The sequence below is a fragment of the Aythya marila genome (genome assembly GCF_965140915.1).
Source record: "Aythya marila genome assembly, chromosome: 6".
Lineage (NCBI taxonomy): Eukaryota > Metazoa > Chordata > Aves > Anseriformes > Anatidae > Aythya > Aythya marila.
In genome coordinates this window covers 1,961,136-1,985,090 of record NC_139047.1, presented here as the reverse complement: position 1 = coordinate 1,985,090, position 23,955 = coordinate 1,961,136, and the positions used below count along the sequence as shown (strand labels likewise).

Below are 23,955 nucleotides of genomic sequence, written 5' to 3'. Positions count from 1 at the left end.
ATGTAAATTAATAAACAATATTATGTATGTATAGTGATTTACTTCTGAGTCCATGCCAATTTTAAAATTCTAAGATTATACTTCCTCACAGGCAGTTTTACAAATCTTAGTACTCTTACTGGATAAACAAGATTAACTCTGTCTGTGAATCAAATCTAGTAACTATGGAACATGTTGACAAATTTGGCTATGTGAGACAACTAATTAATTACCCTTTCCCCCATTTTTATGATTAACGACAGCGACAGGAAAGTAGGTCAAATAACTCTTGCCGTCTTCTCCCTTCAAAGGGTCAGAAGCTGTCAAAGCACAAGCCTCATCTAGACATGAGATATTACAGTCTTTCGGGACTTAGCTGTAAGAATGGATAGAATAGAGGAACTTAAATAAAAATATAAAAATTCCTAATGATAGAATCAAAAATTATGCCATGGTGAAAGGCCAAAGAAAGAATAAGCCTTCTCAAACATCAAGAAATTTAAGAACAGTTTCTAATTCTATTCTTTGAATAACAACTAACCAAATTCTACTATGATTTGTTATACATCAAAGAATACTGTTTATAGAAGTATCCCAGATAACTGAATTAGTTTCAGCTAATCTAAAACTAGGTTGGAGACTTCAGAACAAGCACTTCTCCACTGGAGTATTTTTGCATGAGTCTTATTTTTGTGGAGTAATGAATACCACAAAAGGCACAGAATAGAAAAGATGGTCATTTCTTTTCAAGAGAAGGGTCCTACGACCCCTATCTTTTGAGACTTCCTAGTACCATAATTTAAATACTCATTTTGATTTTTCTCAATATCTACAGGTTCCTTACCATATAGTCAGATGCCAGTCTAAGATTCTAGAAAAAATTGTGTACATGGATTCATTATCAAACTCATTAATAGTAACTTTATTGAAGTGTCTCAAGAATCGTGGTGTCACTGGGTTTCGGCCGCCACCTAAATATTAGAAAGCTATGCTATAATAACAGAAAAAGAGTAAAACACGGAAAAACTAGCAATTTTTTTTCTAATAGTCATCTTTGATTTAGCTAGCAGTGTTGCATCAAAAAGTACCACACCCTGTCATAAACCTAATGAAAGCAACAAGACAGTAAAAACAGTCATGCTGTTCTCCTGCAAGATATAATCTGTAAAATACAGATAGAAATGGTCAAGTTAAAGATGGATAATTTTAGACTATTTTAACTACATTTCTGTTACAGAAGAAAGCTTTTATCATAAATTCCAAACCTACGTTCTTGATTTTGAAAACATCACCACAAAAGAAGCCTTTATAGCTATATGTATATCTTATTTAATTTAAATTTTATCCCAGTTCTAGAGTTAGTAGCAGCTATGACTATACTGTGATTTGGATAACGAAGACATGTATGGAAATAGGAAGGTGTAAAATGTAATGGATATTTGTTCCTTCTGTTGGGAATTCAGGGTTAAGACGCTGCACAATGTGTTAAAGCTTCTCATAGCAGCAAATTAGGAAGAAGTAACTGAAAAGTGGACAATGTACCATTCCTAATATCAGGATCATGGCAAAAGGCAAACACATTTAGCACAGTAAGTCAAGAGGCATGACTTAGTAGCTCAGGTGTGACCCTGTTCTAATGAAACCATAAGACTCATGGAGCTGTTTCACATTCAGCCAGCTGAGACTAAGCAGAACTAGTAATTGTCTATATTCACACATAAACTGTATATATACACATATAACTGTATACATATTACCAGTATCTGCTTAGGAATCTCATTATTTTTTCCTGAATAGGGCAAAGGAGAGATATTCATTGTAATTTATTCATTGTAATTCCTTCCATACCATATTTGTCTCCTGGACACAGCACTTTACAATGCATGTTAATTTTTGCATGTGCACTGATGGCAAATTTAAACAAGCTATTGGGATATAAACATGAATTTTACCCAAAAGATAATCTTTTTCAAATATAAGTTTTAATTCTAACTTTAAGAAAGTAGCTCTAAATAGCTTTATGTTTCCTTTAATAACACTACATAAACATGCAGATTTCAGATTTTAATTTCTTATTAGTATAAAAAAATTAATAAACACAGACTGGAATAAATAATACAATTCTGTGAGTACTCAAAATATATGTGATTCAACTTGTACATGTTTTTTTGTTTTGTTTTGTGTGTGTGTGTTTTTTTTTTTTGTTTGTTTGTTTGTTTTTAATCCATTCAATGATAAGAAAACTAGAAGGCAGTCCAAAGTCACTTGTAACAGGAACATAGCATGAAGGGAGGCTTTGCAGAAAAAGCACCTCCAAGATTTGGCTATTTCCAATGTAAAAAAGGAGCGCAATTAAGTTATGCCTTTCCTTCGCAATTTCTGCTTAGTCGTTCCACAGACTGATGCTTAGATGAAGTGCTTTGAACTGTGGATGAACACACTGATAAATGATTGCAAGAAGCAGTTTTGCTTTTTCAGGAAGCATGAAGTTGTTACACAGTTCCTTACTGTAGTGAAGGAAATAGAGTGTACAGATCATTTAAAACTAAACACAATAGTATCAGAGAAACACTAGTTCATTATTTTAATTGTTAAAGCATGCATAAAATATTTCTAACTAAAAAAATGATAAAGTAAATCAACACTGATCTATCAACTATCTATACATAGTCAACATGTACACATGCTACGAGAAATATAATGACCTCGACATCATATGACTTCCCTCATTTTTTTGCCAAGTAAAATAAGGTTTATCTACTGCAGGCCTCCACTTAGTTCTATTTTTAAAAGTTTTGAAGAAGATGGTCTCATTAGACCAAAACAATTTCAAAAATGCTGCATAAAAATCCTGCAAAGCAGTGCGTCTTCCTGGCAGGTTTGTGTAGTCTCCTTGCTGCCCCTCAGCCACTTTGCTATGATTTTTGTTCATGTTTCCTATAAGGAAAGGGTTCACCGAGTCCTATCCCTAGCCATAAAGATACAAACTAAAATAATAAGAATTCAGCCTTTGGAAACAATGAAACAGGATAAAGCATATACTATACATCTCTTACCTGGTGGCCCCATTGCACATACAATCTGAACATCTACAAGTTTAATCACTGAGCAGTCCTTAAGGTCATACCAATTCCAGTGATCTAACCACTGCCTTAGTAATTCAACAGGAGGTTGAGCACCATAGACCTCTCGGGCTGGCATGTTAACATCATCTACAAATACAACCTGAAAAAGGAAAACAAATGATTTTGTATTTATTTATTTTGGTGAATGTGAATTATACACTTCACTATGTGTTTTTTGAAAAATGCCCCTTAAGTTCTTAATGGAATTGCTGCTGAGTTAAATTAAACCAAACTTAAGAAGTAACTGTGCCAATTCTAAAGATATTCCAAAACATAACTATAGAGGAGAGAGAGTCTGTATTTCTCTTCTTTTATCTCAGTGTATTCAATGAAAAATAGCAAAATAATACTTGCCATTTAAACCTTTCTGTGCTACTTATATGCCCTTTCTTGGAAAAAAAGATGGAGTCAAGAAGACCCATGAAAATCTGAAACTTTGCTGAGACTATGGTTCTGCTTTTAAATGTACTAAGCATTACATCTTTCTTGGCACTGTTATTCCTAAAGCATAGACCACTACTGATCAGGAAAAATCTTGACACAGGCATTAGTTGCCTAATGCAACTAATGCAAGTTCTAGAAATACATTTATGCATTTTATCTCTCTTCTCTTCCTTTAATTGATACAGAGCAGAAATTTGGTGAAAAGGTAAACAGGTTAAATCATGAGCCTTGTTAGCATTATTATCTGAGCAGTATACTGAGATGGTTTTCAGGAGAGTTACTGACCCTTTATCCCAAGGATCAAGGAGAACGGAGAACCATGAAACACCCATCTGGGTTTCTACATTGGTTTTTTTGTTTGTTTGTTTGTTTTACCCCCCAGAGCTACATAAGCCCTCTTGATTTATTCCACATCACCCTTCCCTGACTCCTGTGTAGATGAACAACAAGGGCTAATAATGAGAGGGCTGAACAAGCTTCTGTAGCATCCCCATAACATGCAAAATCCAAGTGTCAAACCCACCATGGCCCCACTTTTAGATTTATATAAAACTCAGAAACCACAACACTGTCAAGAGCTACATTTTTAGCAACACCTTACCTATGTAGAACTCTTATGTAAAAGAAAATATCACAAAATATGGAAGGGGAAGTATGATAATACAGTTTACCATTATTCATATCATAACATTTTTTCTGTTGATTAAAACAATATGCACACTACTGGTAGAAGGAGTAAGGAAGATGGGAAACATAAGAAATTAAAAGAATAAATAAGAATTGGAATTCCAATGGTTTATTTGAAATTGATCAAGTTTTCTTGATATCAGCTGTAATCAGTTGAGAAAATAATGCATTCACATATTTCTTTGCATTTAAACACTTATTTACATACAGAAATATATAGGTTACCATTCTTTTCCCAAGAGGGGGTCCAAAAATTCCTCTTCTCCTTTTATCCAGCTTAGACATTATAATATTCTGAGTCTGAGCTGCTGTAGTTTGTGCTGAAAAGTTAATAAGCAGTGGCTTGTAGACTTCTTTATTCAAATTATTTAAAAGAAAATTCTGGAAGAATTGTGAAGAAAGTTAAAATATATACATAGATAAAGTTTAAAGCAATTTAGCAAACAGTAATCAGGCATTTTTCTATAGTTTTTATCTCATTTAAATTTATAAAGCAGTAATTTATCTCTAAGGTAACTCTTATTTCATCAGATAAACCAATATTCTTTAACAATTCAAAAAAAAATATCATGAACTTAATTCATCAAAGAAATTTCTACCTCACAAAATAGATACTTTCAAATCTTCTAAAAATAATATACCTAGTATATAATATAAATTCAGCGCGTTAGTATCTTGCCCAAACACAGCATTTCATAATACTACTTAGAGTCAATTTGTATTTAATCCACACCCAAATTGACAAAAGTATCCACGGGTCCTAATACTTATGCCTAGTTTTGAAGAGTTTCCAGTAATATTTCCTACAGAGGACATAGGAAGAATATCTAAAGATAAGCTTTACTGTCAAGAGTGATATTGTTTTATAATGCTAGCTACTTTCCAAAGACCCTTTTTTGTTAGCTTCAATTTAAACTCTGAGGGAAATTAAATCAAAGTCACCATTTCAAGTAAGACTGAATGGGATTCATTTCCCACCCACATGTGAGAAAAACTACAGCGCTAGAACCTTCCAGCAATTTCTGCATATAAATTAATGTCTCTAATGAATAGCCTAATCTATGTCAACAGCTGTTGGAGTTTTCAGACCACATCTTTCCAGCAGAAAGAGCATTTGATCTTTAACCTCAAAGGAAAAATATGAACTTTTGCACAAGTACGTAATAATGACAATGCACAAAAACTGCACAGCAACGTGACTCAATAGCCACATTTCTACTACTCTTTTTATCAGTTCTAAACTCCCACAAAATATTACTTTCTTAACTACCAACCCAGAAATGAAGTGGGCCAGTAGAACCTAGCCATATTCCTCATTAGAAAGAAAGGATTTATTTATGCTTTATTATATTTCTGTCTTATGTATTTCAGGAAGTCTTCTATGAACAGATCTTGTTCCAGTCCTTTTTAAAAAATAGTTCAGAAAAGTAACTTAAAAGTAGGTTACAGACTCCTTAGTCAGCAACTTCATTTACCACAGTAAATTTAATGACACAAAAGGAAGGAAAGGTAACAGATTCAAGACCAGGAAACCAAATTTATTTTATCTGCTTGCAGATAAATGTCTTCATGCTGATTGCATGAATCATCAGAAGCAAAACTCTCTACAAAAAAAAACACAGTGGAGGGCAAAAGAACAAATAAAACCATTTTTGTGCAGCTCAGAGAAATGGCTTACTTCTTCTTTCTCTTTTATGATTTACTTAGAGAATCTTATTAGCTAAACATAAAATAATAGATTTTCTGTATCTCCACCAAATTATACACTTTTTGCCTCAAAGAAAAATAAATAAATAAACAAATAAATAAAGCTTTCCCATGGATCTATATGGAAAACCCAACAAAAAATGCTGAACTGGAAATCTCTGTAAGTGACCCCCAGCAACAGGAGCATTATGTTGCTACACTTCCCTTACTTATCAGGCATTAGTAGCTTCTCTGAAAGACTTATGGCATCAGGATTTAACCTGCAGTATCCCTCTGATACGTATGAAGAATTAAAAGTTATCTAAACTTTTTGATGTCATCCCTTAGAAACATTTTCTATGTTACCTGTACTGTTTTAATAACCACGTTACAAAAAGGAACAAATCATCGCTTAGTGACAGAAGAAATAAAAAAAAAAAAAGGAACTAGTCTATCACAAAATAACAATGACCCAATCATTTCAAAATGCAAGTAAAGTCTGCTTTTAATTCTACAATGGCATATTCCTTAAGACAGAAGAAATAATATTGGTAGAAATGGAGAAACTAAAAAACTTTAATCGTGATTTCTTATTCTGATACCTAGTTACAATGCTTTTTAGAAGATAATTCCCTTTGATTATAAGTTTGTGAACTCTGAGAAATATACTGCATTTGGCTGTATTAAGTCATTATATATCTTAAATGTTTTATTATTTACTATCATACATTTTAATTACCATTATGCATACAAAGAACCAATACATGTTGCCTCTTTCAGTATAAAAACACAAACTAATCACTTAAAAAGTAATTGTCAATGGTTTGTTCTCAGTTCAGTGTTTACCTTATTTATTACACAGAATTCAAATCATACTGAAAGACAATATTAAAAGTTTTATTGCAAACTTTTCTATGACACACACCAGTACAGAGATATGAAAGGTACTGGGCAGAATATTATCAATTTAGATAGCTTACTTCAGAGAACAAAAACTTGATTTTTTTTTAAGAAAAGTACTTCCATCAATCAGAATCCATGGATTCAAATAAGCCATCCAGTGGATGAAAAACACAATAATTGCCTGTGAAAAGTTTGACTTAAGTGACTTATTTGCTGTTAAAGAGGACTTCTGTCACTGGGGACAGAATCAATCACCTAAAGCAGCTGTTTCCTCTGAATGCACTGCAAACTTTGAAGCTCTGCAAGTGGAGTAGAGGTTCTACAGAAAACAATGTTGTTTGTTTTGATGTACATACAGTAATACTCACAGTAGTAAGACTGGGATCCTAAGGGGGAAGGGAGAGTGTACAATCATGTAATTCAAGTGTTTCTCGTAATGAAATATCAAATAAGAATATTTCTCATAAGAAATATCAAATTATTGTGTAAGGTAGAATACAATGGCTTTTGAATTCTCTGTTTTAATACCATAATAGACTTTTAAATGTATTGTGTGTCATATACAAAAAATAAGCAATACAATATTGCATATAAGGTAAGATGTTTGACTTCACACGCCACTGGTATAACATTACTTCTTTAAATATTAAACAGTTGATGACATTGCTACCTCTCAGAAAATTAACAGCAATGAAACAATTAACCATATTTTGGGGAAAAAAAAAAAAAAAAAAAAAAAAACTTTTTTCTCCCTTTTACAGTCAGATTACCAACCTTAAAAATCCTGAAACTAGAACAAGTATTAGCATTCTGCCAAAAAGATTTTCAGAAATAGCGGAAACAACAGCTACAGTCAAAATAGATTTTAACTATTATTTATGTTCCTTTTTCATTTTCTCTCAAGGACCAGGACAACATGGGTAAAGAATATTTGGCATATTATAAAACAGGACACACAATTGTTTTGATTAAAATTTTCTTTCTCTTGAAATGTGCAGCTGTTTTTCATTGTAATGACCACATACGGCCAACTAATTATCTAAGAAAACTGCCTGGGAATATCCTGACTAGCCAATTCCCCCTCTCACTGTAGTCTGTTTCTGTAAATAATTCTTTGTTTCTATAAATAATTCTATAAATAATTGCTTTCATTTTTTTGCCTTCATATTTGTTTCAGTGACAAGATTCTTGTTCTTGTCTGTTTTCAATGCACGGAATAACCGTAGTAGAATCTGAATTAAAAAGTTATTAACCCCTAAACTTTTCAACAATATCAGCACACATTTCTGCTGCTTCCAAGTTTAGTACCTAAGCATTTCATTTTGTTGTTTTGAGCAATCCTAACTGGATGCCTTAGTAGTATTTTGTACATCAGTGTCTGTGTGGACCATCCCAAGTATATGTGGCATAAAATAACAATGCAAAGTAAATCAATACAGGAATCATATTGAAGAATTTTGTTTGTGTAGTATTAGCAGCTTCTTCCAGCGGATATTTAGGTGCTGCTTAAGAATTTAGTCTAAGTGTGTGAAGAACAAAAAAAAAAGATAAAAGAAAAAATATTCCACCTTTTGCTACATAGCTTTTGCTGTTTTCCTTTCTCATAATTTCATTTAATAATATCCAAAAAATCGTGTCTTATTTTCCTTTTATAAACAATGCCATCAAATTACTCCTCATCTAACCCCATTCAATAATTTCTAAAGTCAGTGTTAAAAGTACTTACAGTAATATAGGTACTTTTTCCAGTTCCTGTTGGCCCCACAAATATAGAAGGTTTTTGATGCACTGTCAACAATTCCATCAATGTCATATATCGAACTGTATCCAGAGTTGGTACAATTATTTCATTAAACATCACATCTTGAGGTATAGGAGGAGCTGATTTGAGTGTTTCCACCCAGGGTTCCCAAATTCCTGCTCCCTATTTTAATTTTTATGAAAGTCAAATATTTATAAGTATGAAAAAGCAGCATAGAATCAATGCAAACAGAAAAATCAAAGTTCTATGAATTAGCGGATGGATTTATCAGACAATATTAGAACGGATTAAAAATAATTTCATAGGTTTGTTTCAACACTATCAACTTAAATATATTTATTTAACTTGATGCAATGTAGGGTTGTCAATTCAGACTATTTAAACAGAAACATAGTACCCGTACCTCAATCATGCAATTACTGTATTACTGAAAGTCAAAGATTTTATCTCTCCTTTTATACCTATACACATATTACATATAATACGATACATAAATATGTAAATAAAATAAATATGTGAAAAAGCATAGTCATCTTTTCCACAGAATCTTTACTCATTATAAATATCTCCAAATTACGGAATTTGAGGAGAAATCAATTTTAATGCCAAAGCTCCACAGCAAAGTTTTCTCCTTTGGATCACACTACTAGAAGAGTCTTTAAAAGATGTCAAAACTCTCCAGCAGAAAATTCATATAACTCCTTATATGAATAATATCATTGTAATCAGTTCTAAAAAAACAAACAAAAAAAAACAAACAAAAAAAAACCACCTGTATGCTCCTTCCTATCCCCCAAAATCTTGGGATAACAGTCATGAAATTCCTAGAGATCACTCTCTTTATTTTCTCTCCTTAACTAAGGAAGGACATGTCGTTAGGGATTATTAGCAGAAGACATGAAACCTTCACAGCTGATTGAAATCTCAGCCACTTTCCTTACCAATACGCAGGAATCATGCACAAGCAGAAATCTAGACAAAACTAATTCTCATTGTACAGCAATGGGAATTTACAGGAATGAGAAAATCAAGAAGGGTACATTTATTTTGTTTTGGAGTTTTTGGAGCATACTAGATAGTGTATGTGCATTTTCTCCACTGGAATAGTTGAATCATAGATTCCTATCTTAAGCCCAAGGGAAAGAGGCAGAGGAGAAGAAGCACAGAAGCAGATTTTCTGCCAAATTCTTCTGCTACAACAGGCAATTTTTCTGGTAGCTGCAAAAACAAGCTTTGGCGCTATATGTCTGAGCCAGAACACCGGACCTTACACTGGCTTGTAAGGAAGGATATCCTGCCTAATTCAGTGACAAAAGAAGCAGGCAGCAGGAAAAAAATAAAATAAAGTAAAATAAAAATTACAATACACAACTTGTAGTATTCATAAAAGAGTACTTGAAAATGAGGGGCAACATCTCATTTTATAATACTTACCTTTTTGACAAACCGATAATCATAAATTGTTCCTTCTGTTGGAAATTGAACAGTGAAAGCCTTTGAAGCATGTTGATCAATACTACTCAACAATTTATATTGTTCTCTTGTCTGCTCACTAATTGGTCCATTAAGCATTTCTCGCACAACTTTGTCAAATTTCAGTCGATCATCCTCCTTACAGGTAGCTCCTACAGACCATATCAGTGAAAATAAAAAAATACCCTAGAGTTGGAATAAAAATAAGAAACATAAATTTTGTACCTGTATATTACAAAGTTCTTCTGCATTGAATCAAATAAATCTTTGTCTCAAATCACTATAGAATCATACCATACCAACTTGTTTTTATTTATAAAGCATGAGACCATGCTTCTGGTAAAGCAGAACACTGTTTATGTTGACTCTAATAATAATGAATCTGATCACCTTTGATGTGCAACAGAATGCCTGACCTGCTCGGTGCAGAGCCTTTATTTTGAGAGAATTCAAGCATAGACTGGCCTTTATTCCAAAACAATTGAGCTTATCTTTCTCTTACTCAAAGGCCTACCCCATACACTGATTCATACATTTATTAGCAGGGATTTTTATTGAACTGCAATCCTTAGATAGCAAGGATTATCCTATTCTTACTATCCTATTAATAAACAGATACCAAAAACTGGAGAATCATGCAATTTTCTTTGGGTGATTTTATAAAATTCATTAAATTTTTATGAAGACACCAAAGATGGAAGACTCAGCTATGCATCTATTATAAAGTAGGTGTTTTATACGTAATAATATTTTCCTCAGTGGACATTACAAAATATGTATTATAATGATTGAATATAATTATTATTGCTTGTGAAGTCAATTCCACTAAAGCCTGATTTGCAGTTCTCTGTTTTGTCTGTTTATCATACTGCCTACCTCAAGCCAAGAAAAAATGTCATGATCATTCATAGCTTTAAATTGGGTTTCATCAGTAAATTCATCCATCATGCAGTCCATCAGATTCATCAGTGATCGAATTAAGTTTGTATCTGAAGTAGGAGACAGTTCCTGAAAAGAAAGAAGAAATACTCTTGACTGCACGTGCATTTTACTCACTGAAAAGAGACCACTGGATGTTTTTTTAGTAGTAGTAGTATTTTTAAATTTTTTTTACTCACTGTGAAGATAACAAAAAAATCTGTAGGCATGTATGCCTAAGATACATTCAAAACCAAGTTAATCATACAAACAAACATCTTGCTCACAAACCTGCATCTTAACAGCAGTTTAAATATATATATATATACACATATAAAAATTTATAAATTAACATGGCCCCATTAAAATTAATTATTCCTTTGGCACTTGGAATTGAACATAATTCATAAACTGATAGATTCTCAGAAAAGCTCTACCTTTGTGTGTTTCCTAATGAACTCAAGACAGAGTGGAGCCATTCTGTCAAACAGGCCTACTATAAATTCTTTATGAGTAGAGCTGATTCCTGAAGGCACTGTATTTAGCCATGACATCATTAATGGTCTCCAGCCTAACATATGGGGTTCCATGTAGACCATACCACACCTTGAAACCTAAAAATAAAGAAATGGGTGCATGTTATCTTATGCAGTCTCCAAAGTTTTTTTCTTATCTAAAAGAAATTAAAATATCATTCAGTGTTTAAATATACAATTCCTGGGATTATTAGGAGTTGGTATGAAGTGTACAGTGTGGTTCTGCAAGCCCTGAGACAGATGATCAAGATCCAACTTATCTTTATCCTTGAGCCAACAGAAGACCTAATGTCAAAGAGATTTTCCTCTTAAATAGAATGAGTTCCCAGCACTGAGGTCATAAAAGATAATAAACTGACTAGTCCAACATTTAATTTTAATTAATTTTAATTAAAACAAGTTTTATAGTAGTTTCAAGTAAAAATTCCAAAATTCCTTTCCTCTATGACTATGCAGGTATTCTGTTCTGTTTATAATATTATCTGAACTGACACATTCAGGAGGAAATGTTTGCATTTCATAAAAAGGAAAAACTAGGTGTAGTAGAGATAGATAGGTACCATGAATGTTGTAACTGCTGGTTTTATTGGAGTTTGTCAATGGGATTAAAGATTTCTCCATGAATTATTTTATTTTTCTTGTCAGACACTTACAAAGGCCAGACTCCAAACAGTTACAGGCTCTTCAGAGGAACACAAAATTTCTCAGAACATATTGTGAGATTATGAAAATCTTATGAAAAAGAAGAAAACCAACCCACTATGTCCTTTACTTGAAACATGTATGTAATAAATACAAACTTAAAATTATTCTTCTCAGTTAAGCATACTTTTGAAAAATTAGAAAAGAAAATCTTCACTGTATACCTTGATAATGAAAGGTAATTGTAATCAGTAATTCAAAGAGAGGTAACTTACAGTAGCAGGAGAAGCAACTTCTAAATCCATTGGTTCAAAAATAAGGCTCATCTGCTGTGACATTTGGATGATCTCTCCACTCATAAGGCACAACTTTTTATTATCATCAAGCACAGTATTCATATTCTCAATCCATACGGCATCCACTGGTCCATCAAAAATCAGCCATTTCCTATCTGGGGTCTGTTTTGAAAAGAGAGAATGGAAAGAAAGGGTAAAGGGAAAAGGAAATCAGATATTTGTATTTTATTCAATTATGTATACTGTAAAAGAACTATTTCAGAACTAAAATTGTTTTCCACACACACAAAAAATAAAATATTCTGAGTACAGATTTGTATTGACAAGAAGATTCTGAAATTACAATCTACATTCACAATTTAATTTTATTTCTTTGAATCATATACTGTAGTTAACTACAGAAGGTTAATATTTTTACTAGATTCTTACAGTTACACTTGCAAAGCAGTACTTTGCTTCAGTTAAACTGCAACATATTCAAATACTTTGACTTATGACAAAACAAATACAATTTATCAGTGCATACAACTCCATGCTCACCATGAAAGTCAATAGGACTAACTTAAGAGATATGTTGATAGAAACCTAAATTTCATGTTTGGTATTTTAAAATATAAGTGAATAGTCATATGTTTCTTACAGCAAAACACAAAGCAGTTGTGCAGTTCTGCAAACACTGCTAAGAGTAAATGTATGCATTGAAAGGTCATTTCCCATAAAGCTCTAATGCTGTTAGTACTTACTGTGGAAGAAGCAAATGCTCTGAAGCTCACTGCTAGGATGCCATCTGACCATTCATGTGAAACTGGATCAAATTGTCCATATAGCTGACCCATTGTTATGGATTTGGGATTTAAAACAGTGATCTGAACTTTGTTTTCTTCCATCAGCCCCTAAGGACACAAAAACAACCACAAAATTAATAAAATCTGTTAATACAGAACACGCCATTTATTATGCCATACATTATATTTTGAATTTTACAGATATTAAATCTTCATAAAACTTCCAGCAGGTTAGAGAGGGAAAGGCATCATAAATATTACATTTGAAAGATGGTTTACAAATGTTTAAAGACAATTATCCCAACTTCATCATATGTAGTTGGAAGTATAGTTTTAGTACTGAACAGCAGCTTGATAAAAAAATTAAATGGATTTATTTATAAAAAATTGATTTATTTTTAAAAAGGGATTTATTTATTTTTTCAAGTGTTAGTGAATAGGACCTTTGCAGGTCCTATCCCTAGGATAATAGGGATATCCCTAAAAGGATTTTTTGTTTGTTTGTTTTGTCTTGTTTTCTTGCTTTGTTTTTTACTTAAAACATACAAGAATATGTAATTTTATTTTTAATTAACTTCAATTGATTCTGTTCTTCTCTCCTTGTGACTAAATATGATATTTAATATTGCACGCATCAAAGATCACTTGAGTGAAACCACTGTTCTACAGGAATGAATTACAAACACTCATTTGAACACCAATTTACTGGATAACAATTCACTGAATTAAAAGAAAATGCAGAAAGTTAACTATTGTTATATTGGACTGACAGACAGGAAAAGAATTTTTCCTACATAACTAAAGCAAAAGCTTCACAATTTAATCTATTTATAGCTATAGCAGGCAAACAAGCAAATAAATGATCATAAGAATAGAACTCTTTTTGATGGTTATACCAATCTGAAAGACTAGCCAGCGTAGTCTTGCTGATATCTGCACAAAAAAAAAAAAACACAATGCACCTGCCTAAGGAAATTAAGGAAATTAAAGGATTTTGCTAAGGTGTTTGGCTACATGTTTCCAGCCAGCGAGCATGAAGAAATTCAGTGTCCTGAAGATGACTTTTGTTTTGTGGCTGTTACTATTTAAGTCTGAAGGTATCTGGAGTTCTCAGAAAATCCTAATAAAAAAAATAGATTTGACCAATGCAATTAAAGAAAAAAAAAGTCCTAATTAAATTATTTCTGAATAATAGAATACGTTCACCAGATCAACAAAATTCCATTGACTTAATCTCCCCTCTAATGTTCAGAAAGTTAACTAGGTTATTACATTTCCATGATTTGATTATTGGAAATTATTTTTGCCTAGACCTCTTGAAAGTAAAAACTTACTTCCAAGAAGAGGGAAAAATGGGTATGTATACTGGTTACAACCAGTCTCAAAAGCAGTGTATTTGTTGCTGAGCTGTAGATTTATATCCTGCAAAGAAGGAAGACATAACAGGAAAGAGTATGAATGTTCAGCAGCCAGTGACTGGCTATTTCAGTGCTCCTCTTTTATTCATCTGCTTAGACACATCTTTTGTTGTCTTCTTCAGTAGTTTTAACAATCTGCAGGAAAGGTTAAGATCTCTACCTAATGAACTTTCAATATCTAGACTGCTCTCTCCTTTGGGCTGGGACCACTTTTAGATGTATCATTTGATACAAACCTTTACAAGCTTCCATGAGAATACAACACAAGGAAATACCAGAGCAATCTGGTCAAGCAACAAGCAACATGTCAGAGATGTTCAGATTCCTAACTTTCTGTGAGAAACCAGGAATTTCAATTTCTCACAAAGTGGTGCTGGAATTAACTGTGACACTTGATCCCACTTCTGTTATTCTTTACAAAAGCAATTGGTCATTTGAAACATAATGAGAATAATAAACTGAAGTAGAAATCTTTCTTCCAAATAAAGCTACACTTTTAAAGATTGTCATCACTTTTGCAAGGCTTGCACTTCAGAGTTTTCTTGATTCACTCTTACTATCTATGACCCTGGTGCTGGCTGCATGGCCAAATACCAAGCCCAATACACAGTATTTGTAAATACAAGATATAATGGATACAGAGGCCTGTTTTTTACATGTTTGTGAATATCCTTCACTGATGGCAAGACTGCTGGGCATGGCAGAAAAAGAAGGATTTTCACTAAACTCACTTTGTGCTATTTTCTGATAGTATAACGTGGCATTTTCTAGGATATGCAAAATGCAATGAAAAACTGAGATTATTGAAATGCAATGCAAGCAAATAAAATAACTAAATCATTTGATGAAAAACAAATAGTTCTGCTAGACTCCACCGATGTACTTTCTAGAAAATTTCTTTTCCTTATAATGATAGTGCTAGTAGTGACTATGAAGTTTTTCATAGACATGAGAGTAGGAAAAAAAATCAAGAAAATAGGTAACTATGTAGCCTAAGGCTCAAACACACCCTGACTGTATGACCAGTTTAAACAATCAGAATGCCTGTAGCAAAGGGAAGGAAGAAAAGGGATTCATTTTATCAAAAGGAGGATCAGACACTTGTTACCTCTTCTCTCTGTTTCAATCTCAGGATAAGCATTCTGGTATAAATTGGGATTATTTAGTTTCCGCATTTACATAGTTTTATTATATTTTCATCAGAAAAACTTCAAAACTTTGTGTAAATTGATCAATTAGTTTGGTGTAGTTCTAAACAGAATAATCTCTTTTAAAATAGAGTTTAATATCTCTCATGAATAAGTTAGAAAGCTGGTGCAAAGCTGTCACAAGGAAAAGTTTATCCTAAAATTTAAAGCAGCTAATTCATTCCTTGTCCAATGTGATGGAAGAGTTCAGAAAATTCTGTACGTAGAATCGTGTGAAATATGTATCTCTAAAATTGGTTCATCTTGTCTAATATAAATTTGAAAGAATAGCTTCTCAATCTGTTTTCAGTTTTTGCTTATATTGCTCTAGAGTTTCCTAGAGTAAATTCCATATTAAGTATCAATACTGAAATATTTAAAATTTGTTTGAAAATAGTTTTCACCAGAAATATTTATAAAATATGTTAAGATACCTTCTCACATATGTCCCCCAGTGCTCCTGCCAGAACTCTGTATGCACAAGTTTTTCCACCAAAAGGTTCTCCAACTATCATAAAGCCATGACGCACAATCATCATCTCATATATCTGCAAGATCTTCATAGCAAATATATCGGTCATTTGCAAATTCATAGCAGCACAGTTTGTTTTGATGGCTTCCAATAGGTCATTGTAGTCTGGTTTTGGTAGCTTCACACCAGGAAACAAATCAGAGGTAATACCCTATCCAAACAATTATTTGGAAAGTACACTTATTTTCACAGTCATTTGGTTTGAAACTTATGCAATCAACTCTTTGTCCTTTAACACTAGGCAGACAAATACCTATTTTGATTGAAATAATCATGAATTTCGTATCACCCTTGTCTGAGCTAAAACTCTGATTTCATAATTTATTACCGATATTTATTTCATGTACAGTTTTCATGTTTACCTGTGTACACAGAAGAGAATTACCTAAGCATGCTCTTTCCTGATCAATATGAACTTTTATCAAACTAGTTTATACTTGTTTTACTTAGAAAGTCGAACAAGCTTTTACCTTTTTCTCTCAATAACTGAAAACTAATTAACAGAAATTAAAAACTGAAGTTTCTGCATTTTTGTTTACAACAAAACAATAAAGATTAAAAAAAAAGTTGAAGATAGAACAAATTATGTAAAAGAATCTCTGTGATACCATTTTATTAAGATAGACCTGAAGTATCAACTCTTAAAGTAAAGATTACTTAAAGAACTTTTGAAATAAAACATATTATTTAGACATGACAACAATAATTACTGGTGAACTTAGAATCACATTATTTTGGCATTTTTCATGTCATTGGGTATTTTAGTTTCCTTCTAACACGTGCTTTGATTTTCATTTAGCACTGTTATCTTCCAGTGTTAAAATGTTAATGACCATAAAACATCCTGACCTCAAAGTATATCTATTATTAAAGTATATCAAAACACATGCCTAGCATTCCGTGCTACCAAAGGCACATTTTCCAATCAACAGTGACAAAAACAGGGCTTTTCCAATTAAAATAATTATATTTTCCAAGCAGAAATAACCATGAAGTGGTAATCAAGGTGACCAGCTGTTTTTTGTCTGAAACACATTTGGTATAAAACTTCTATTACTCAGTCGTTTATCTCCTTTTCACAGCCTGTTAAGAATTAAAGATTTATGCACTTGTGCTAGTTTATGGTCTTTCTATGCATTATCTCTAACTGAGATAATGACAGTAAAAATAAATAAATAAATAAATAAATCTATTAATGCTTTCCTTCTTACAATGTGGATGACATAACTATGGTGAAATGAAGGAATACCATATTAAAAGAAACCAGTTAGTATTGCTGTAAGTTTTACTGCTGGATAAAATGGTCTCCTTCACAACAAAACAGGATCAATGTTATAAAAACATATTGAAAAAACATATGAAAGTGAAAAATGTATAGTATTACTGATAAATATATGTATACTATATTATTAACATTGCTATTCTTATTTTCAAAGACTGAAATTCAAAGAAACAACTAGTGAAGATGCTTCAGTTTTCACAGACAAATTCTCTAAGCTTATCTTCATGATTTACAAATCTGTGAAAATATGCTCATGACTCGATTTCAGGAAAAAGTGCCACATCTAGGAAAAACTAGATTAGACTAACAGTGTCCAGAGACACATGTTCAGTTTCTAATTCACTACTTTTTCTGTATAACTTTTGGCAAGCCAGTTACCATTTCTGTACTTCAGATTTCTAATTTTTTTCATAAAATTCCTATAGCAAAGAGCTTCTATATTGCTTTTGGGCCCTTGTGGATGTTTTGTTATCGCAATGATCCAATTTTATTTAATTATAAAATTACACAAAATAAGTACTATAGACTGAAAATATTTGCAGCTAATCTTTACGTTTTCTACCTCAAAAAGTGGTAAATCATGAGACAAGAATTTAGGCAGGTTGACATCTGTAATGGATCTAAGTAGCAAAATTTCTTCATCCTCTGATGGATATTTCAGCTAAAAAAGATATAAAATAGCGTTAGTTATTTTTATGTGTTTAGAAAACAGATGTTAAATTTGTAAGTTTTACAGAACTGTTTTTGTTGTGCATATATGTAATTATGTTGTCAGGTTCAGGTCCACTGACAGTCGCACATGTTCTGGACGTATGTTTATGCTTTGATATCAAGGTATTTACAGGGGCTTTCTATAGTCAGGACAATTTCACTTTAGTTTATGCCCAGTTATGGGTATTGTTATAAATTTAATATTAGATTTTTTTTTCCTAAAAAATTGATTTCTTGCTTTATAAGGTATATTCCTTTTTCTTCGTAAATAGGACAATTTTCCCTGCTTTGAGGTAAAACTTCAGCCTTCCAAGAGGAAAAACTAAAACCTTGCATAGAGATATGTTTCCAAGAAACTTATGCACATGTTTTTGCCATGATACACAGCTTGTTTACTTTTTTGTTTTGTTTCATTTATTTGTTTTGGGGAGCCAGGTTAGCAATAGGAGGATTATAGTTCAAAACAAAAAGAAATATAATTTATATTAGTCTACCTAAATAAAAATAATTGAATAAATGAAAAGAAAATTTATTAGCAAAGTCTTTTCATTCATTAATAATGCATGTCAAGACAACACACTGCATTCTAAACAGTTTTTCTTAAAGACTAGAGAGATTGAAGTCACATTTGGCAGAGAGTAATTGGAAGGAGCTCACATGCTATGGCAAACAAATCTGAGCTTGTTAAGAAAAGCAGAGGAAAGCAGTGGCCAACAAGCCAAATACAACTCTCTGAATTTGAATTTATCTAGAATTTTTGAAAGATAATCAGCACCATAGGCCTGCCATTCTGAGACAAGTGGTTGTGTGAATGGTCCAATAACTTCCTCTCTTCTTGACTTTCCTCAGCTTGTGGAAACATACCCTTTTTGTTTTCATACATATGAAAATATGTATGAAAACATAGATACTGAGATGAAATGCTCAGTATCTATTTTCCTTTACATAGAAACGCATACCTTCTGTTATGAAGGAGCCACACTACTGACAAAGTCACTGGGTTACAAAGAAAATTTGAGAAATCATTTACCTTCAGGTTACCAGCAGCAGTGAGTACTGACTTCACAGCTCTCATTCCATAATCATAATGGTGCTGAGAAGACAACTGCTCTGAACACAGACGGTATGTAGCTACAATTTTTACTGATAGAGGTCGAGCAGTAACAAAACCACATGAATAAAGAACTATCTCTGCAATCATGGCATAATCAGGAACCATCATAGCTACCGTTCTAAAGAGAGCCTATTAAATATATAAATGAAAAATCACATAAGAAAAAATTACATATTTTTATATATAACTTTTTCTACAATTACATAAAACACTAAATCTTCTCATTATTTCATTAATTCGGTGGTAGCCAATTTAAGTTAACTATCATTATGCCTGGAGTTTCTTTAGGCTATAGCCTTTGAACTTTTCCAAACTCTCCAATCAAATTCCCTTTACAAAGCCTAATAAAATACGGCTAATAGGGCTGCTACTAAGATGATGAAGGGCCTGGAGGGGAAGATGTATGAGGAGCGGCTGAGGTCAGTTGGCCTGTTCCTCCTGGAAAAGAGGAGGCTGAGGGGAGACCTCATCATGGTCTACAGTTTCCTCACGAGGGGGACTGGAGGGGCAGGTGCTGATCTATTCTCTTTAGTTACCAGTGATAGGACCCAAGGGAATGGTGTCAAGCTGTGATGGGAGGTTCAGGCTGGGTATCAGGAAGAGGCTCTTCACTGAGAGGGTTGTTGCACACTGGAATGGCCCCCCCAGGGATGTAGAAACAGTACCAAGCCTGTCGGAGTTTAAAAAGCGTTTGGACTGTGCTTGGTCATATGGTCTGAATTTTTGGGTAGACCTGTGTGGTGCCAGGAGTTGGACTCGATGATCCTTATTGGTCCCTTCCAACTCAGGATATTCTATGATTCTATGATTATAACTATACTATAATATATTCAATGTTTTTCCATAACCACCTAGAAATACTTTAGTTTCCATTGTGACAATTCATGTTTGTCTTCACGCTTTCTTCATTCAAGATTAACAACAACAACAAAAAAGTAAAATAAAATAAAATAAAATGCCACAAGCTTTAGAAGGAATAGGGAAATGAAATACAACTGCCATAAATGAGTTGCTGCTGTCAGACTTCATGTACTAGCACTGTTTACTGCAGCCTGTGATTCAACTTTACAGTAGCTTAAGCAAACAAGCATCAGAATATTTTCAAAGTTTCCACTGCTTTTCACATTCTACCAACAAGTTTTTGTAATTTCTTCTTTTTCATCTACACAAGTAATGATTTTGAATCTTGTATTCACAGTATGTGTTAATGAGTAAAGTTCCCAGACAGTTCTAAGAGATGTTTACAAAGGTTGTACATTATCTTTATTAATTGATCAATATATTTGCTTAGATTTCTGTTTCTTTCTGTAGACATATAACAACTATATTTAAGGGGTAAAAAAAAAAAAGACATAGCACTATTTTAGCAATCACTCAACAAACAGTTTAAATAGGACAGAAATCTCTTACATTATAAATATCACAAGTCCTGTCAAATCAAACTAAATCACTTGTCGGAAATAAAAAATATAATTTTTTTAATCATTTTTTATTCAATATTAAGATGTTATTTACTGTTTGTACATTATAAACTGTTCATTTTTGATCTTTCAGGTGCTTGGTCAAGAAACACAAGGCTTTATTTATTTATTTTATCCTGACAGACTGACAGATGTAGAATAATCCGACCCTTTCCTGACATTTTTAAATTCATTGTATTTCTATTTTTCAGTTTATTTTTTCTTTATAATTTCTTCTTCTGAGAGAATATGATTTTTTACTTTAGTATAGTAAAAAACTTCTTAGATGAACTGAAGGTAACTGATTTTAAAAATTCTTTATAATTTCTGTATTTAACAAAAAAAAAGAATTTCACTTTCTGTATTAACTATTAAAAGTAATGGAATGAAAAGTGCTAGAAGTACCTTAAGATTGTCAGGAAGCTCTGAACGCCCAGCATAGCCAGGATTCATGGTAATGAAGACAGCACATGTAGGGTTCAGTTTCAATTCTGTTCCTTCAAATACTAATAAATCAGTTCCTGAATTAATGCCTATGGAGAAATAAAAAATAATGGAATTGTTGGAAACTTTTTGTTGCACCTTTATTCCTTTTTATATGTAAAGTAAAGTTATGGTTATCATAACAGTTTACCTCTTTGGATAGTAAAAATCTGCTGAGCAACAACTGAGAGTACTTCCAAATCAATCCTGTTGAATTCATCAAAACAAGCCCATGCTCCACAAGACAACAAGCCCTAGAACAGACAGACATAAGATTAATTTATTGGTGACCGCCTATTTTGGGCATACAAACACTGATCAAAGTGATTCTGTAATGAGCAGTTTTAACTTGCAAAGAAAGAACTCATATACATTAAGTTCTCAGACTCACTCCCAATAGCAATTGCTCCAAAAAGAATGATATTTAAAAAGTTAGTTTGCTCTCCCTCCCTCCCCCCCCCCCAAAAAAAAAAAAAAAAAAAAGTCTTGTATAAAGTAAAACCAAAATGCTAATTCTAGGCACTAGTTCAAAGTGCCTGTCAAATACATACAATTGCCACATTATACCTCTAGAGTCAATATTTTGCAGCTGAACAAGGGGGAAGACTTCACCTCTAAACAAGACTACAAAAACTACTCTTTCTGTCTTTTTCTGTTCTTTTCTGTCTATGCTTGACAGTGTTTAAAGTGACAACAGGCAACATAAGGAATTCTGCAGGGCTAAAACCAACCATTTAATTTACAGTACAAACAAAAATGACAATTCTTTTACAACACATTACAGCACGACATGTTTTAAAGTGTAACTAAAGAGCAATTCTCTTTTCCTACAGCTCTGCTTAAGTTAAACATCTTTTTTTTTTTATACATCTTTTTTGAAATATGCTCCCAAATATACTGTTTCTATAGCACAGATAGTCTTTAGACAGACGGCATCTTGTAATTTGTTAATGGTTATTCTAAAATTCCCATTTAAGATGAAGAATTTTGCTTTCATCATTTTAAATAAAAACTTTTAATTTCACTTATTTGGGTGATTTGCTGTCATGTTGAATTTTGAAGCCTCATTATATGGCTCCAGTGCCACCTCTGACAGAGAAGAGAAGAATGACAGTTAGGAAAGCATATTTTCTCTGTTTTTGCATCATTCCAGTCTAAAATAGGATAGTTTAGAATGGCACAGATGGTCATTCAAGATATCAAAATGGATATGCTTTATATAATATATGCTTTATATAATATAATGGCTCTCACCAGTTTAAAGATTAAATTGAATCCCAGGTCCCCTAAATTTGCAATCATTTACTAAAAAAATATTCATTTAAATGGCATCTATGTTGCCTATATTAAAGGAAATCACTTCAGGTGTATTCTTATGTAAAGTAAGAGCTATCTGCACAATGCTAACATTAAACGGGGGCCTGGAAGTTGGAAAAAAATACATTTAGGTCTTAAGAGCACTTCAAGTGCCAAAGCAAACAAAGGGATTTAATATAACTGAGCATACAACCCTCAAAACTTATCCAAACCTTAAAAAATTTTCCTAATGCAAGGTAATCCAGTCCATCAGAACAATTGAAAACCACACACTGCTTAGCAACAGCCTTTGCTAAATCTTTCGTAGTTTCTGTTTTTCCAGTTCCAGCAGGACCTTCAGGGGCACCTCCAAGATGCAGGTGTAGTGCACCAAATAACGTTCTGAAAATAAAATAATAGAAAAAAAAATGTACCAATTTTTATGCTATTTTTCTAGCTGCTCCAAATTTTACCAGAAACTCTTAAAAATTAGTTTCATGTCTGCATTTTCCTCCGATGGTACAATTTGCCTGCTCTTGGCAGCTGTATTCTACAAATATATAATAACATACCAAGTTTACTTGAAGTTCAAAATAGGACTTACTAAACTTACTAAGTAGAACCTTACTAAATTTACTAAATCTTTCACTTACTAAATTTGATCCTCTTGTAATTTATCACCAGTTATAGTATTACAAAAGATTTATTTTATCACAAATTTAAATTAAAATATTCATACAGGACCAATTCTAATCAACGAAAAGAAACATATACTATTCTATTTATGCCTATTAGAATATCAAAAACATAATCCTGGAGTTCTATTCTAGTTCTATCTATTCTAGGATTAATTAAAATAGATCAACTAAATATATTCTTACTAATAGAGAACATTTAATAACATGTAGTTTTACCTGTAGCATCTGTCTGTAAGTGGAGTAATAACCAGCCTAGGTGTATTGCCTAGATACTCATATCCATACCTCAGTCCAGCATTGATCATCCTTGTTTGTAGATGTCCTTCCTATGAAACAAGACATTGATTATAGAGGTGAAATAAACAATTACAAAATAAACTAAAATTAAATAAAACATGACAATTCAACATTATTCCTCAAGCTCATGCATAGGTACAGTGTTATTAAAAAAAACAACTGGCCGACTACTCATTGCTTTGAGACAACTTCAGTGTGACCCAATTAAACAAAAATATTACCTTTTAATAGATACTAAAGT

At 32.6% G+C, this 23,955-nt stretch overlaps 1 protein-coding gene across 1 annotated transcript in view; it reads right to left on the bottom strand.

The window, feature by feature from the left end:
• The window catches only part of DNAH7 (dynein axonemal heavy chain 7), a gene marked incomplete at its 5' end in the record, with an annotated part of 109,270 nt that overhangs the window by 45,371 nt on the left and 39,944 nt on the right, over positions 1–23,955 (bottom strand). Inside the window, 16 exons of the mRNA XM_082763209.1 lie at positions 824–950; positions 3,036–3,204; positions 4,461–4,616; positions 8,551–8,748; positions 10,021–10,245; positions 10,936–11,067; positions 11,415–11,591; positions 12,431–12,613; positions 13,195–13,344; positions 16,276–16,524; positions 18,218–18,316; positions 19,397–19,609; positions 21,346–21,473; positions 21,575–21,677; positions 22,953–23,121; positions 23,634–23,743. Of these exons, the coding sequence (XP_082619335.1) occupies positions 824–950; positions 3,036–3,204; positions 4,461–4,616; positions 8,551–8,748; positions 10,021–10,245; positions 10,936–11,067; positions 11,415–11,591; positions 12,431–12,613; positions 13,195–13,344; positions 16,276–16,524; positions 18,218–18,316; positions 19,397–19,609; positions 21,346–21,473; positions 21,575–21,677; positions 22,953–23,121; positions 23,634–23,743 (2,588 nt within the window). The remainder of the gene's footprint in view (positions 1–823; positions 951–3,035; positions 3,205–4,460; positions 4,617–8,550; positions 8,749–10,020; positions 10,246–10,935; positions 11,068–11,414; positions 11,592–12,430; positions 12,614–13,194; positions 13,345–16,275; positions 16,525–18,217; positions 18,317–19,396; positions 19,610–21,345; positions 21,474–21,574; positions 21,678–22,952; positions 23,122–23,633; positions 23,744–23,955) is intronic.